Raw genomic sequence first — 17,391 nt, forward strand, 5'->3', positions numbered from 1 at the left:
CAGTGCATGATCCAGATTTTTTTCGTAAATGCAAATATAGCTATGGTTTTTTAAAAATGTATTTTTCTATTGAGAGAAACATAATACATTGTACCCCTTTTATCACAATACCAAACATTTGGAAAGGAAGGGGAAATGTCTGGAAGGAAGCCAATTAGGCCAAACTTGTTAAAGTTTAATGCTTTTGCTTTGTGCACTGAATTCTTATGTATACTGTAGTCTGGCGTAGATAGTATGAGCGCCCATCAGATACATGCACTCTTTGTTTTATTTAATTTTGAGAAAAACTGTAATTAGCATGTAATTTTCTTGATTCTAGCATGTGGATGTAGCAGCAATGTTGATAAAGTACAATGCTTGCGTAAATGCAACAGACAAATGGGCTTTCACTCCCCTTCATGAAGCAGCCCAGAAAGGGCGGACACAACTGTGTGCGCTTTTACTAGCCCATGGAGCTGACCCCACTATGAAAAATCAGGAAGGGCAAACAGCGTTAGACCTAATCACTGTAAGTATTCTATTAAGATAAAGTTATTAAAACACATTTTGAAATTCCTGTGATGTTACCTTTTTAAATTATCGTTTATATTAAAAATTGACTAAAATGAAATAATTCCATAATATGCCATTATGTGATTGTTTCCATTATATATTTGATAAAGCAGAGTATATTTTTACATTTTGTTTTTCTTGGCTAACTGAAACTACATGGCAGTGTTAACTCATATGATTGGTACTCATGGTGTCAGTACAATTAATATTTTATCATCTTACTAAACTTAATCATGTTTCAGTAGGTTTCTATAGGGTTTTTAAGCATCATGGTTTACTGTTTCATTTAAGCAATTTTATGATAAATGGTATCTGTTTCCTCTAGATAAAACATTTATTGAAAAAAGTTTTTGCTGCAGAATTATTCAGCAGAAAGAAGTGTTTTTAATGTATAACTTTTTCTTTTACAAATTTTGACCTGATTTACAGTAATTGGTCAAAGTAAGGCCAATTTCCTAGAACAATTTCCCTGACAGCAAAATGGGTTTCTCCATTGCTCTTGTTTTAAAAATAACTATAATATTTGTCTGAAATGTCTGACCAATAGATGGACCGCCCTCCCATAAGCTAACTTTATCAAAGCCTGAGCTTTATACTGGGGAAATTTGCCATTTGAATTGAATAATAGTTTGGAGTAATGTATTTTTTAAATTGCCATCTATACACAGGCAGATGATGTTCGAGCCTTGCTGATTGCTGCAATGCCTCCTTCTGCATTGCCATCTTGCTACAAACCTCAAGCTGTTGTCATCAATGCTTCCCAAACAGGGCCTGCAGCCTCTTCATTGCCCTCTGTTCCATCAACTCCAGCAAACCTGTCTGCTGCAAGTAGTCTAGACAACCTTACAACTAGTTTTTCTGAACTAGCTTCTACCAGCAGGGTGTGTAGTGCAGAAGGAATTGCGAGTTTGGAGAAAAAAGGTAAAGGAGTTTCAGTTTAATGAATTTAATTTTAAGTATTCAATAGAGCCTTATATGATACGCTCATCTTCTCTGGAACTGGCTCATATTTGAACGTTAAGACCTGCTTGTTGCTACCATTTGTGGGAAGATAATACCCCAGATCGGTATTGAATACTCTTACAATCCTGTTAGGGATCATTAACGTTTAAGGAAGAAATCCAAACTCCCAATTATCAGCTGACAAGCTACGCCACAAGCCTTCATGTTTTTAAAAAATCTTACAAAATCTTTAAGATTCTTTCACTTTTCCTGGGACCAACTCAAAAGGTATATCACCGCTGACCAGAAATCACTGATTTATCTTCAGTGTTCTAGCTATGCACCAAGGAACAAGTTTTCATGGGGGATCGTCCATCAACTTTTGGCTAAGCAACCCTACAATTTCTTTATCAACCTCATGACTCTAGATTCCACAGCTCGAGCATGGGGCTCCCTGTGACTCTTCGCAGTGCCTTGAACATCAGAAAACAGCTTTGGGTTCCAGTAGCCCACTGCTATGGTTTCAAACTGCAACCAAGCTGATTATTTCCAGAATTCAAACTGCAACAAGGTTAACTGCCTTTTATTGAGGATTACTATGGATTTCTCCCTTTAGCTTCCAGCTAAACAAATCTTCCAGTTGCTTTTCCCTTTCCAACTTTGTCTTTGTTCTGAGTATCAGCTCCCAACCTCAGCTGTGTCATGAGCAGTAGATCTAGCATTTACTCCTGGTGTAGGTCTGGTTTTATCTCCCAACTTCCAAGGAGCTACAAGCTACATAAGATACACAGCTGGCACAGACTCTTAGCTATGTCTCCCAAACAGTCTTGCCTGCTGGCTATGCTCTAACCTAATTCACAGAGATAATTCAGATCAAATAATCTCACTAAACTCCACCCATCTCCATGGCAATGTGACAAACACAACCTGTTCCCAGATAAAGTGCAAATTAACTACCCTTTTAATTCTCAAGCTTCCTTCAATCCTGGGAAACCACATGAATAACTTACATCTTGTACTGCAGTAGCTGCAGACGTCATGTCTCCAGTTCTTTAGCTGAATAAATCCGTCTGCCGTTTTATGACTCTCACCCTTTTACTCTGATTTTATGCAGTAAGCAGAAGTTAACTTCTGAATTGTAATTAACCTTAAATCAGTATGGTTTGCCAGCCTCTAGATGTTTACCAGCAATTCTTTTTCCCCACTGAACTTAGTTTTAGAAATTGAATTTTAAATATAAGCTCTACCTCTCAAACATACGAACTATGATATTAAACTTGCGTAACAATACTTTGATACTAACATTTTTAATGTTAAGTACTACTGATTTCTTGTTTGAGAATTTCACAATCCCATTGTCTGGATTTCCTGTTGTCAAGGCTTATTTTCATGTGAATTATAGTATCTGATATCATTAAATGGTACATCCTGGTGAGAAAATGCAAGATTGCTTTCATTTCAGCAAAGCTTTTTAATTCCTTTTGCAACTGAAGGTTTCTGTTAGTTATTTAATTTTTAGGAGAGAAGTTCTGAAATATGTACTTTCAATACAGAGTAGATACACATCAATATTGGAAATTCAATTAACATTTCTGCCAAGAAAGTATATTTGAAATGGCTACAGATGGGAATTGAAATAGGAAACGATGGACCTTTACTGAAAGGAGAATGACTGATTTGATAAGTGAGATATCTCTAGGCTATGTGTGATGGAATCTGTGCTTCCAAAGCTTGTATTTTTTTGAGGCGGGCCCTAACTGAAAATGGAAGCTGAAAAGGGAAACCAGAATAAGGAAACTGACCCTCCCAGTTTCTAAGCAGACAAAAACTGAAACTGAGATTTGGAACCCAGAACTCTGGGCAAACTGAAACTGGCTGAGGCCCTATAAAGAGATGCAGAACCACCTAAGCTCGGTTGTAGCAGTTGATTAGTCCAGTGGTGCAGTACAGGCAAGCTGAAGAATACAGAGTCCAGATCCAGAAGCTGAGAATAAGTTGCTGCAGCTGTTTCTGTTACTTGTAGATAGCATTGGTGGATCTACACCATTCAGACAGTTGAGGAAGTTCTGCAGACATGTGCCATTTGTGGTGAAGACTGTGCCAGTGGAAATTCTGGTTGGTTGTGTGCTGCCATCAGCTGAGGATCGGGCTAGAAGAAGTGGAGCTTACGTTGTTCAGAAGGAAGACTTAGTTTGGAAGGACTTTGTGACTGAGTTTGACTTTATATGACGTGTAATCTGCCAAGCCAATTCGTAAGATCTATCTTAGTTGTACCTACAGTTTAATGTGTAATTTATAATTTATAATCAACTGCAATTTGCCTGTTAACTAAGTTGATTCTGAATGTTAGAGTATAAGAGGTTTATTGAAGATAGTATTTAGTGTTTGCTTTGTTTGACTCTTGTGTAGCAAAAATTATTCTGTTTTTAAACCATGGAATCTTGTGGTTTCATTCTTTTAGTAAATAACTAGGATTTCTGATTTATTTTTAAACAAGTGCCAGTCTCTACTGAGATCATAATGCATACAACTTCTCTTTAACTGCCTTAATTCTTGTTATTAAAAGGACTCCATTCTCCTTCTTTAAAGAAACTAAAAATTTAGTTTTAAAGTTGCGTATTTTAATATTTCTTGGGATGTCCTATATACGAGCATTGAAAATGAGTAAATATCTTCCAGTGTAAATAAGTAGGAAAAATTTGTCTAATTTCTTAGCAGAATGGGCAGCTATTTATTTAAGTGCCTAGCCCCTTTAAATCTTAATGCATGGCTGCACGTGCACAATAATTTAAAAGGGGCCTGCGCTGGCACTTCTATGTTGCTGCTTGGCCACAAATCTTAGAGGGAACATTGCTCCTATCACAAATTTCTAACAATTTGCTACATTGAGGGCCTTATGTAACTATTTGTGAATGTGCTGCTTCAGTAGTTACTTTGACATTTATCATTGGGTAATTTTTTTTCCTCTGTTACAGTTCCAGGAATAGATATGACTATTAATCAGTTTTTGAGGAATTTGGGCCTTGAACATCTATGTGACATATTTGAAAAAGAGCAGGTAGAGCTTTGTAAATTTTCATTCACTTTGTCTCAATTTTTTTGTTTGTGAGTACTTTGTTTTTTTTTTCAAGATTGGAGGTGGTGTATTTTCCCACTTTATTACACATAGTAAGTGCGGCAGATAGGGCACAAGCCTAATGAAGTACAAATTCTGTCTGCAGTAACCAGATCAATGAATCTCAACCTCTCACCAACAGCATAGTGTTTTCATTTTCTTTAATGTTCTTTGTACGGTACACTTGAAAAGGTTGTTGATCCTCAGACAACCTGTTTATTTCCAAAATGAAACCGTGCAGTAATTTTATTTTGATTTGCTAGCTATAAGAGATTAGACCTTCATCTCATTTGCATTGTTAGTGTTGGCAGTGGGACTTGCTTTCAATTCTTATGCTTAATTCAAATCAAATGTCCAACTTTTATGCATTCTGATCAGTTTGATACTTCTTGCAATTAGTTGATTTAGAATTATGTTCTGTTGCACAGTTTAGTCTTATGCTGCTACAAATTGATAGCTGTAGCTTTTAACACCACTCACTGATACGTGTCTGTGATTATCAATTCTTTGCAGATCACATTAGATGTATTGGTTGAAATGGGACATAAAGAGCTCAAAGAAATTGGAATAAATGCTTATGGGCATCGACATAAAATCATCAAAGGAGTTGAGCGACTAATAGCTGGTCAACAAGGTAAAGCATTTGTTTTATTTCATGGTAGAAATATTGTTATTGGTACTTTAGCTATTAATGGAACTCAAACAAGATGAGGTTCTCAAAATACATGTAAATAAACTAGCACACACGCAAATGCCTGTAACTCTCCAGAGGACATGACTGTTGACTTAATTTTCATAAGACTGATTAAATACTTCGATTTTTAATATGTAGCACAGACAATTGTTTGAACAATTGTGAGTTGTAGTATTTACAAAAATAAGTGATGTGCAAACAAGCTAAAAATTCTCTACATCCATTCCTTCTGCTCATTGTTTGGGTGTTGTTGTCTTTGCTTCATTTTTGCACTTGATCTATATCTGATTTTAAAAATATAGCAAAGATGACACGTGCACAGAGAATTCAAAACACTCAATGCCATCTGTTAACTTATCTTCCCATAACCTGTTCACTATCTCCTGATATGTATTACATATATTGTTATAGATACGTTGTTGTTCAGCTATCTGTATTCTGTCAAAAAGTTGAAACAAAATTTACTCTTAGTCTAACTATGATGGTTGTCGATTTTTAATAGAAAAAAAATTGGAATTGTCAAATAATTTGAATAAAGCATTGAGTGTGCTTATGATGCCTAATGTACAATTATCAGCAAAGCAATGGAAGGTGTTATCGACAGTGCTATCACATGGCACATACTCAGCAGCAACCTGCTCACCAATGTTCAGTTCGGGTTCCTCCTGGGCCACTCAGCTCCAGACCTCATTACAGCATTAGCCCAAACATGGACAAAAGAGCTGAATTCCAGAGGTGAGAGTAACTGCCCTTGACATCAAAAAAAATAGAGCAAAGTGTGAATATGGTGCAAAAATTAATTTTAAGATAAGTTGTGTTAAATAGCATTGAATTAAGAAGAGGAATGCAATTTGGAGTCAAAAGGCAAGTGCAAAAAACATCAAAAGTAATTGATTCCTTTTCTTCATGAAACAGGCATCACCCCATATCTAACTTTAAACACTTCCAGCAGTGGTACAATTCTGATTGACTTGTTACCAGAGGATAAGGAATTCCAATCTGTTGAGGAAGAGGTGATCATGCATTTTTAATGTGACACTTAATATATGCAGTGTATTTTATTTACAATGCCTTCCCTGGTTATACTTTTAATCATATATGAACATTTTATAGATGCAGAGTACAGTAAGAGAACACCGGGATGGTGGCCACGCTGGAGGAGTTTTTAATAAATACAATTTTTTGAAGGTACTGCATTCATAGTTGTAATTTTTTCCCCTCTGCTTTTGTTTTTACCATAACTGTTAAGTTGGATTTGGTAACTCACCAGAAAATGATTTCAGATTCAAAGGGTATGTAATAAAAGACTCTGGGAGAGATATACACACCGAAGGAAAGAAGTGTCGGAAGAAAATCACAACCATTCAAATGAAAGAATGCTGTTTCACGGTAAGCAACAAGCACTGGACGCCCGTGACTTGGAATGAGAATTATTATGTTCTCCTTGCCCACTGTGGTTTTCATTTGAAAATTAATTTCTGGTTTCCCCAAGCAAAATATTTTCTCTCTTCACCACAAGAAAATCAAATATGTAAATTTATGAGACACTATCTCGCTAGTTTTTACTATGCTGTCATGTTACGTAACCTCCATCTGTCTTCATTCATATCACTCTTTTCTAAAAGCAATTCTTCTGTCATTCTGCACAACTTAAACAAATATAACGAAATACTCAACTTGGCTAGGCAGAATCTGTGGCGAGGGAAACAGTTAATGTTTCAGATTGGTGACATGAACTTTGTTTCTCTCCAAAGATGCTGCCTGACTTGCCGAGTATTTCCAGCATTTTCTGAATTTTTGGTATTACTGGTTCAATTTGCTCCAAATTGTCAGTAAACGTATCCTGTTTACATGTTCTTGTAATTTTATTAAACTTGGCTTTCTTTTTACTTTCAAAAAATTGCACCTGTACTCAAATTTAAGAAAATTCTGTATTCCAAAGCCACGTTTTCAGTGTATGCCTGTGTTGAATTAGTGTTGCTGCTTTCTACAACTCAAAGTCTGTGTTCTTTGCTACCCAACACTACAGAAATCTCTCATTCTAGCACATGGTCCTCACAGCAACTTATAGTTTAATAGTTTTTCTATATCATTTGATCTCTTGCAGCACTTGGATTTTTCCAATTGATTTATAAATAACTTGTCATCAGGAGTTAAATCTAAAATGTGATCTAGAGTAAAGGGTTCTAGACCAACTACAGGTGGTACCTTACCACACAAACCTTTTGACATTTGCACAAGCATTACAATCTCAACAAAGAATTGAATATAGAAAATAATCACCATAGCCCTCATTGAATCTTAATCTGCATCAACTCTCATTCAGTAGAAGGCATGGGACTATCTACAACTGACAATAGCAACCTAATTTAACGCAGTGAAATGTCCAAAGGTACTTTACAGGAGCAAATATGATATCAAGCCACATGAGATTTGGTCAGATAACCAAAAACTTCATTAAAGATTGCTTTCCTCCTTCAGGAAGCTCCTTAAAACCAATGTAAAGGGGCAGGGAAGTTTTTCCAGAGCTTGGAGCCAATGCAACTGAAGGCATAGCCACCAATGGTGGAGCAATTAAGATTGGGGATGCACAAGAGCCAGAATTAGAGGAACGCAGTTATCTTGCAGGGTTGTGTGAATGGAGATTCCAGAGATAGGGAGGAGTGAGGCCCTGGAGGGATTTGCAAATAAGGATGAGAACTTTAAAATCAAGACATTACTTGACTGAGAACCATTTGTAGGTCAGCAAGCACAGGAGCGATAGGGGAATGGGGTTTGCTGCAAGTTAAGACATGGGCAGCAAAGCTTTGAATGACCTCGAGTTTATGGAAGGTAGAATGTGGGAGACCAGCAAGAATTGCATTGGAATAGACAACCCTACACACAACAAAGGCACAAATAATGAGGGTTTCAGCAGCAGATTAGCTGAGACAGGAGCAAAGTTGTGTAATATTACAGGGGTGGAAATAGGTAGTCTTGGTGATGGCATGAATATGAGGTCAGAAGCTCATTTTGGAATCAAATGTGACACCAAGGTTACAAACAAACTAGTTTAATCTCAGTCTTTTGCCAGGGAGAGGGATGGAGTTGATAATTAGGGAACAGAGTTTGGAGCAAGGAATTTGGACAACGGCTTCAGTCTTCCCAATTTTAGAGGAAATTTCTAATCCAGTACTGGATGTTGGATAAGCTGTCTAATAATTTAGCAATAGTGGAGGAATTGGATGAGGTGGTTTTGAGGTAGAGCTGGCTGTCGTCAGTATACATCTGAAAACTGATGCTGTGCATTCAAATGATTTCACTGAGAGAAGCATATAGTTGAGAAATAGGAGGGGACCAAAGATTGATCCTTGGGGAACACCAAAGGTAATGGTGTGGGAGCAGGAAGAGAAGCCATGGGAAGTGATTCTTTGGTGAATATTAGATAAGAACGGAACTAAGTTATGGTAATCCCATCCAACTTAACAACAGTGGAGAGACATTTGTGGAGGATGCTCTGGTCAACTATGTCAAGACTGCAGAGAAGGGCGAGGAGGAAAAGTTTACCTTTATCCCAATCAGTCTATAATTTGTGACTTTAGGAGGAGCTGTTTCAGTATTTGGCAGGGGTGGAAACCTGATTAGCTGGATTCAAACATGGATTGACAGTCCATAGTATGAAATAGTTTGAGAAAGCTGACTCTTAATTCTTAATCTTCCTCTGTTTGCCTCTCTCTGTGGCACTCCAGATTGGAACTGATAAATTGAGTTAACACAGTGTTGCTCTTTAACTCAGTGGTAGCAGCCTTGTCTCTGTCAGAAGGTCATGGGTCCAAGCCCCAGAGGCTTGACCACATAATTTGGCTGACACTCATTGAGGTGTTGAGAGATTGATAAATTGTTCAGATGCAGTCTTTTGGATGAGACATTAAACTGAGGCCTTGCCTGCTATTTCAAGTAGACTTAAAATATCTTTCAGTACTATTCAAAGTAATGCAGGGGAGTTCTTCCAGTAACCTAGCCAGTATTCCTCAGTGCATTTAAAAAAAAAAGTGATTTGGTCATTGGTTTCATTGCAATTTATGTGGCGATGCTATATGTAAATTGAGTTCTATGTTTCCAAATTACTGCAGTGACTACACTTCAAAACTACTTAATTTAACTATTAAGCACTTTGAAACATCCCCTTTGAAAGTCCATGAAAAACATTATACATGTTTTTTTTTGTTTCAGTCATTGATGTTTAACCTGCCACTTCTAGGACATATTTTGTTGTGCAAGTATTAAGTTCCCTTGACTGGTTACTTGGGTTCATTGACAGCCTTCTGAGATCCTGGTAATCCAAGATCTCTTTGGGCCTTGCATACAACTCCGCCGTATCAAAGGACTACAGTGGATGGCTAGTGCTACATGCCTTCTATGATCTCCATCTCTCCCTCATACTCTAAGTACTTATGAGGTTTTGGGAGGATGGAGGGGGTGTGGCGTGGGGGGTGAAACCAGTCTCAAAATCTCTTATATTCTTGACTCCAGCACCTTTTCTTTCCCCTCTTTTTTGCTCAGTAAACATCTGTGCTTGCTTTTTCTCTCGCAGTTCATCTGTTTTACAGCTGCACTGATGATTTAAGAATAGTGCTTCTCCATTTTCATTGCTTGGCCCACTGTATACTTAATTTTCATCTGGTATGCTATTTGATGTGCAAACTGGCAGGCTTCCACTTTTTTGTTTACCCATAGTTCATACCTGACCCATGTAGTTCAGTGCACTATAGTCAAGCTTGGAGATAACTATTAACGTAGTATAATTTGCAATGTGTTTTTTGCAGATGTTAAATTTTGGTGCTTGTGTAACTATATGCGTTGGTAGTACTTTACAATATAACATGAGTTACTGCAGCTGCTGATGTATTGTTTCAGTTCTTTTCCTTTTTAAGTCTGTATGATTACAGTGCTATAACATAGATTTATATAGCCATGAGGAGAATGTGCATTGTGTAATTATCAGTGGGGTGGTTGTAATAGTTTCTGGCCTTTATTGTAAATGTAACTTTTGTCCTCCGTAGGTTCCCCCTTTGTAAATGCCATCATTCACAAGGGCTTTGATGAAAGGCACGCTTACATTGGAGGAATGTTTGGAGCCGGCATATATTTTGCTGAAAATTCGTCTAAAAGTAACCAGTATGTTTATGGAATAGGTGGTGGTACTGGCTGTCCAATACATAAAGATAGGTCCTGTTACATTTGTCATAGGTAAGATCCAATATCTCTGTTTGCCCATTTTCCTTAAAATAGAAGGATCTCTGTCATTTTTGTGAGAATTTGTTTAGCTTATGTTACACAAATCTTGAGTGTACTCCTATCAGTTTTATCAGTTACTAGGGGTATTTGAATTGGAAAACTAATTTTGAGTGGTTCACAATACTGTTTTATTTTAGTGTCCTGATTCCATTGGTGAATTTAACATTTTTTGCCATTTAAATATGATCTATAGTTAAACAAGACTTGATTTGTAACTCATATGTTTACAAGAAATGCATGAAATTATAAAGATAAATGTTGACAAACAGTGACACAAAAGGCACTGTGCCACAGTGTTGGAATGGGGCTGCATTCATATCCCACCATTTCGCTGAAACATTAAATATCTTATCAAGTAAACGATCCCAAAGTGGCATTATGAAGAAGAGCAGCGGAATTATCCCTGTTGTCCTGATCAATATTTATCCCTCAATCAGCATCATAACAAAAAATTATCACATTACTGTTTGAGAGCTTGCTGTGCACAAACTGTGCAGCGTTTCCTTCATTGCAACAGTGACTATGCTTCAAAAATACTTCATTTTGGGATATCCTGTGGTTGTGAAAGGTGCTATATAAAGGCAAGTCTTTTAACTCCTTAATCAAGAGGGCAAGAGCAGCATTTCAACCATTTCTGAACTAGTGAATGATAAATTTCTTGGCTTGGGATACTTCGCAAATATCTTCCCCCCAGAGTCAAACTTTGAAGTTCAACACGTGAAATGTTATTCCATTGGGTGAATAATTCTTGTCCATTAAAAGTCATGAGTACAACTCATGATCTGTTTCTGGTCCTCCGTATTCGAATTATCTACTGTTTTAACTTGATTGCACAAACATTCAATGATAGTAGACAGTTTATTGTATTCCCTGCACAAAGAAATATAATCAAATGTCCATGGAAATTATTTCCAAGTATTGTATCTACATAATGGCTACTTATAATTGATTTTTTTTCATTCTCCTCTCCTTACATTTACTAGACAGATGGTATTCTGCCGTGTTACATTAGGCAAATCGTTTTTGCAGTTCAGTGCAATGAAAATGGCGCATGCTCCCCCTGGTCATCATTCTGTTACTGGCCGACCTAGCGTAAATGGATTAGCATTGGCGGAGTATGTCATTTATAGAGGTGAACAGGTGTGTTTAAGAAATATATTTGTATTTTTGTATTTTGTATTTCTAGCCAATATCATAGAAATGATTATAAGTCAGATTTATTTTAATTAGATGTTTCATTTGGGAATGGGGCAAAGGAAAGAAACTTAGTTTGATTCAAAGATGTGCATTATTATGAAGCAAGCAGAAATGAAAAGCAACTGGAAACTATTTCTTAATGTAGCTCTAATCCTGAGAGAATCATACTCCAATTTGTTTCAATGTCACTTGAGACTTTGACGTGTTTTTATTACGTGTGTTTGCTTATGAAGCCCACACTGCTATGTAGCAACATTGCATGCTAAAGGAAGCTGCTTATATAAGTTCAGTAAAGTTAAGTTTTGATTTTCTTTACTCAGAAGGTATATTGTATTAAAAAGCACATCTTTATTTACTATACAGGCTTATGTTTTAATGATTTGACCCATAAACTTTCTTCCCCACTTCTGGCAGCCTTTTAAATTCCAGTTAGTGTGTTTAACATTCCTGGATTCAGTTTAATCCTGTGGTATCTATTTAAAAAAATTCAAAATATTAAGTCTGTTCTAATAATTAAGCTAAAGCTTTTTGAGTATACCTGTAAAATTGATTTCAACTTTACATTTTTTGTTTTTTTTTGCTTCTACCAGGCTTACCCAGAGTATTTGATAACTTATCAGATTGTGAAGCCAGCAAACTCAACTGATTGATACAGAAATGTGCACGTGACAAGATTTGGTACTCGTACAGGATATCCAGCAACAGACCTAATGCATTCCTAGCTTTACATATGTATGTAATATGTTTTGTAGGTGAAAATGTTACATCATTGATTTTTTTAATCGTGTAAACTACACTGCTTAAACACTGTCCAAAATAAGTAACTTTAGAAATTTGCCTTCCCATATTTCAGCACTTTAGTAGAAACCATTCCAGAAGAAAATCAGTATTTGCTGTCAGTGAACTATTGTATTGATGCACCTGAATACTGATTTTATTTTGTGTCAAGGTATGTCGTGGTAACGTACAATCTCTATAGAATCAAAAAAGAATCTGAAAAAGTGCTGCTTCACACAAACTTACCATGACATGTTTTCATTGTAAAACAGTTGTAAATAATTTTGTACTGGCTTAGTAACTTATTTACATTTATGCAAATGTATTGTTCTCAAAATGCAATAGCACTACAAATCTAGGTAACCTATAATCAAGCCTTGGTTGACTGAAGGTATCACCATCCACAAAACAAGGTTTTATGAGTAGCCTTTATAAAACAAAACCAAAAGAAACCTGCTGTGCAAGGGCTGTATGAAGTTGCCATATTAATGAGTCATCATACCATTCAGAACATGTGAAGTTGGCTACTCATTTAATAGCACAAGGTCCATGATAGGTTTTTATGTATATATTGTATGTAGCTTTGACTTGCTGTTTTAATCGCATGAAAGAAGTGTTTCCCATGATGTATATTGACAAGTCTCTAGCACTTTGTTGAGGACTTGTAACTCTCACTGTTTTCAAATATTTTTAATGTTTTATAGTATCATTATGTAGTAAGTGGAACCTATTCATTAAAAAATGTTTTTCACCTAAAAAGGCTACTGCATTTGTAAGGGGCCAGATATTTGCATTCAGCGGTGAAGGAAGGGTGCTTCTTGCTGGCCATGAAGTCTTGCTGTGGGATGCCTTTGATTTTCAGCTCGGGCCCCTTGCAGTGGTACTGTAACATATGGTTGCAGTTCTGTGCATGATTTTTTTGCACAAGTATTCCCAGAAGTTAAGGAGAAAAAAGTAGCTTTGACACTTAAGCAGCTCACCACCACCTTCTCAAGGATAACTAGGGATGAGAAATAAATGCTGGCTGAGCCAGCAAAGCCCACATCCTGTGAACGAATAATAAAATATACATTTTGAAAATTAAGGAAATGATGTTTGATCCCCAGAAGCACTAAATTTCCACATGAGCTTTATCACATTCCCTCTTTGTCTTTTTGCCTATGATATCTTTGGCAATCTCTTCTCTGTCTCCATCTATCACTGGCCCTCCATCCATCTGTACCTATCACACACCCCTCAACCAGCTTATATTTCACCTCATTTCTATATTTCCTCAGTTCTGATAAAGAGTCATACGGACTCAAAACGTTAACTGTATTCCTCTCCGCACATGCTGTCAGACCTGCTGAGTTTTTCCAGTTATTTTTATTTTTGTTTCAGATTTCCAGCATCCGCAGTACTTTGCTTTTATCTTAGTGTGGTTCTGGACTTCGTTTTAGGAAATGAAGCTGTGCAGGTGGAAGGAGTGGCAGTGGGAGAGCATTTTAGTGGTAATGATCATAATTCAGTTAGTTTTAATATAACTATGGAAAAGGACAAAGAACAAGAGTTAAAGTTATAAATTGGGGCAAGGCCAATTTTACTAAGCTGAAGAGTGATTTAGCAAAAGTGGACTGGAAGCAGCTGCTTGAAGGTAAATCAGTGACAGAGAAGTGGGAGGCATTCAAAGAGGAGATTCAAGAGGCTCAAACTAAACATGTTCCCACAAAGAGAAAGGGTGAGAGCCAAATTTAGAACCTCCTAAATGTCAAAGAGCAATCAGGGCAAGATGAGGCAGAAAAGGAAAGCTTACGTCAGACACAGAATTCAATATTACTCCTGGCACTCTGTGGTATAGTAAGTGCAGGGATGAAATAAAAAAAAAAATTAGGAAAGCAAAGAGAGGGCATGGAAGAATATTGGCAAGTAAAATCAAGGAGAGACTAAAGATGTTTTATCAACACAGGAGTAAGCAGATAACTGAAGAAAGAGTAGGGACATGGAAGATGAAGAACAATAACCTGTGTAGAGGCAGAAGGTGACAGGTAAATTGGTGGGGTGGTACATAGTGAGGAGGATAGCCTTAGATTGCAGGAGGATATAGACAGGTTGGTCAGATGGGCTGATCAGTGGCAAATGGAATTTAATCCAGATAAGTGTGAGGTGATGCAGTTGGGCAGGATAAATAGGGTATGGGAATATACGATGAATGGTAGGACCATGGGAAGTACTGAGAATCAGAGGGGCCTTGGTGTACATGTCCACTAGTCCTTTAAGGTAGCGGGACAGGTAGATAAGGTGGTTAAGAAGGCATATGGGATACTTGCCTTTATTAACTGAGGCATAGAAAATAAGAGCAAGGAGATTATGCTGGAACTATATAAAACACTACTTAGTCCACAGCTAGAGTATTGCATGCAATTCTGGAATCCGCATTATAAGAAGGATGTGATTGCAATAGACAGAATGCAGAGGATATTTACCAGGATGTTGCCTGGGCTGGAGAGTTTTAGTTGTGAAGAGAGATTGGATAGACTGGGTTTATTTTCCCTGGAGCTGAGGAGATTGAGGGGGGACATGATTGAGATGTATAAAATTGAGGGGCATAGATAGGGTAGACAGGAAGGAACTTTTCCTCTTGGTGGAGGGATCAATAACCAGGGGGCATAGATTTAAGGTAAGGGGCAAGAGGTCTAGAGGGGATCTGAAGAAGAATCTTTTTCACCCAGAGGATGGTGGGAATCGAACTCACTGCCTGAAAGGGTGGTAGAGGCAGAAACCCTCATAACATTTAAGAAGTATTTGGATGTGCACTTGCGATGCCATTGCATACAAGGCTATGGGCCTAGCCCTGGAAAATGGGATTAGAATAGTTAGGTACTTGTTTGACCGATGCAGACTCGATAGGCCGAAAGGTCTTTTCATGTGCTGTAGACCTCTATGACTCTGTAAGATATGGGTATGACTCTTAATGAATGCTTTGCATCTATCTTCACAAAAGAGTGAAGGTGGGGGGGATGATGCAGACATTGTAGTTAGAGGTGTGTGAAGTATTGGGTGTGATAAACATAGGGAAAGAGGAAGTATTAAGGGAATTAGCATCATTGAAAGTGGATAAGTCACCAGGGCCAGCTGAAATGTACACCAGGCTGTTAAAAGAAGCCAGAGAGGAAATTGCAAAGGGTCTGGCCATCATTTTACAAGCCTGGCTGGATGTAGGACTGGTGTCGGAAAATTGGCACATTTGTTTAAAAAGAATTGAGGAATAGACTGAATAATTGCAGGCCAATCATCTAACCTCGGTGATGGCCATATGATTGGAATCAATTCTGAGCCAGAATAGTGAAACTTGGCTGAGAGCCCAGACAGCTATTGGAATAATAGAACACCTAAGCCTCAGAAGAAAGTGTTTGACAGCTCAGGCTCTGGATCTCTGTGGTAAATTTCACACTTTGTTGAGACAAGTAAAGTGGTATAAAGGGCTTATGGTTTTGGAAATTTCAGTGAGCCTGGATGTTTGACACTTTTATTAGCTTGGTGCAGTCTCTCTTTTTCACGCATGGAACTTTATCAATGGATTTGCAGGGAGGCAGTGGCATGGTAGTATTGTCATTGGACCAGTATTCCAGAGACCCAAGCTAATGCTTTGGGGACCTGGGTTCAAATCCTACCATAGCTGATGGTGAAATTTAAATTCAATTAAAATTATGGAATTAAAAATCTGATGGGGACCATGAAACCATTGCCGATTGTCATTACTGAACCACATGGGTCTTTTTTTCATCTTTAGAGAAGGAACACTGTTGTCCTTACCTGCTCTGGCCTACATGTGACTCCAGACCCACAGCAATGCGGTTGATTGACTCTTAAATGCTGTCTGAACAAGGGCATTTATGGATGGGCAATGAGTGCTGCCCTAGCCAGTGACACTCACATGGATGATGTTTTAAAAACAAATTTCAAATTTTTTTTAACATAGCTGGAATAAGCCTCTTGAGCCTTCTCCATCATTTAACTAGATTATTCTACCTCAACGTCATCTTCCTGCATTGTCCCCATATCTCTTGATGTCATTGGTATCTAGAAATCTGTCAACTCTGCTTTGAATATATTCAATGACTCAGCTTCCACAGCCCTCTAGAGTAGAGAATTTCAAAGATTCACCATTCTCTGAAGAAATTCCTCCTCACCTTGGTCCTAAATACCCTACCTCTTACTCTGAGACTGTGTCCCCTCCCTGTCCCCCCACCGCCCCCCCCACAACCCCCAAACCAACCAGGGGAAACATCCTTCCTGCATCTATCCGGTCAAGCCCTGTAAGAATTTTGTGCACTTCAATGAGATCACCTCTCATTCTTCTCAACTAGAGAAAATATAGGCCTAGTTGTCTCAATCTTCATTGGACGATTCCACCATCCCTGGGATAAGTCTGTAGAACCTTTGTTGCACTCCCTCTGTGGCCAAGTACATCTTTCCTTAGGTAAGGAGACCAAAACTGTACACCATATTTCAAGTGTGGTCTCATCAAGGCTCTATATAACTGCAGCGAGACTTCCTTACTCCTTTGCTCAAATCCCCTTGTAATAAAAGCTAACATGCCATTGGCCGCCTTAATTGCTTGTTGCACCTACATGTTACCTTTCAGTGACTTACGGACAAGAACACCCAGGTCTCTTTGAGCATCAACATTTCCTAGTCTCCCCATTTAAGAAATACTTTGTAGTTCTGTTTTTCCTACCAAAGTGGATAACTTCATATTTTTCCACATTATATTCCATCTGCCATGTTGTTGCCTGTTCATTTAGTCTGTCTCAATCACCTTGAAACATTTTTGCATCCTCCTCACAACTCACATTCC

The 17,391-nt window shown here is 37.8% G+C and overlaps 1 protein-coding gene across 3 annotated transcripts in view; it reads left to right on the forward strand.

Moving 5' to 3' along the window:
- The window catches only part of LOC121289992 (poly [ADP-ribose] polymerase tankyrase-2), a 90,849-nt gene extending 77,536 nt beyond the window's left edge, over positions 1–13,313 (forward strand). Inside the window, exons 18-27 of one of the 3 annotated variants that reach the window (XM_041210087.1) lie at positions 320–508; positions 1,221–1,473; positions 4,470–4,552; positions 5,123–5,243; positions 6,219–6,316; positions 6,417–6,491; positions 6,587–6,692; positions 10,346–10,532; positions 11,564–11,720; positions 12,368–13,313. In XM_041210087.1, coding sequence (XP_041066021.1) covers positions 320–508; positions 1,221–1,473; positions 4,470–4,552; positions 5,123–5,243; positions 6,219–6,316; positions 6,417–6,491; positions 6,587–6,692; positions 10,346–10,532; positions 11,564–11,720; positions 12,368–12,427 — 1,329 coding nt within the window. In that variant the 3' untranslated portion in view covers positions 12,428–13,313. Of the gene's footprint in view, positions 1–319; positions 509–1,220; positions 1,474–4,469; positions 4,553–5,122; positions 5,244–5,880; positions 6,021–6,218; positions 6,317–6,416; positions 6,492–6,586; positions 6,695–10,345; positions 10,533–11,563; positions 11,721–12,367 lie in introns of those variants that run through there. The other 2 variants (XM_041210089.1, XM_041210088.1) reach the window with 2 other exon arrangements.
- Positions 13,314–17,391: the final 4,078 nt, after the last annotated feature.

This window comes from Carcharodon carcharias, chromosome 17, assembly GCF_017639515.1.
Source record: "Carcharodon carcharias isolate sCarCar2 chromosome 17, sCarCar2.pri, whole genome shotgun sequence".
Lineage (NCBI taxonomy): Eukaryota > Metazoa > Chordata > Chondrichthyes > Lamniformes > Lamnidae > Carcharodon > Carcharodon carcharias.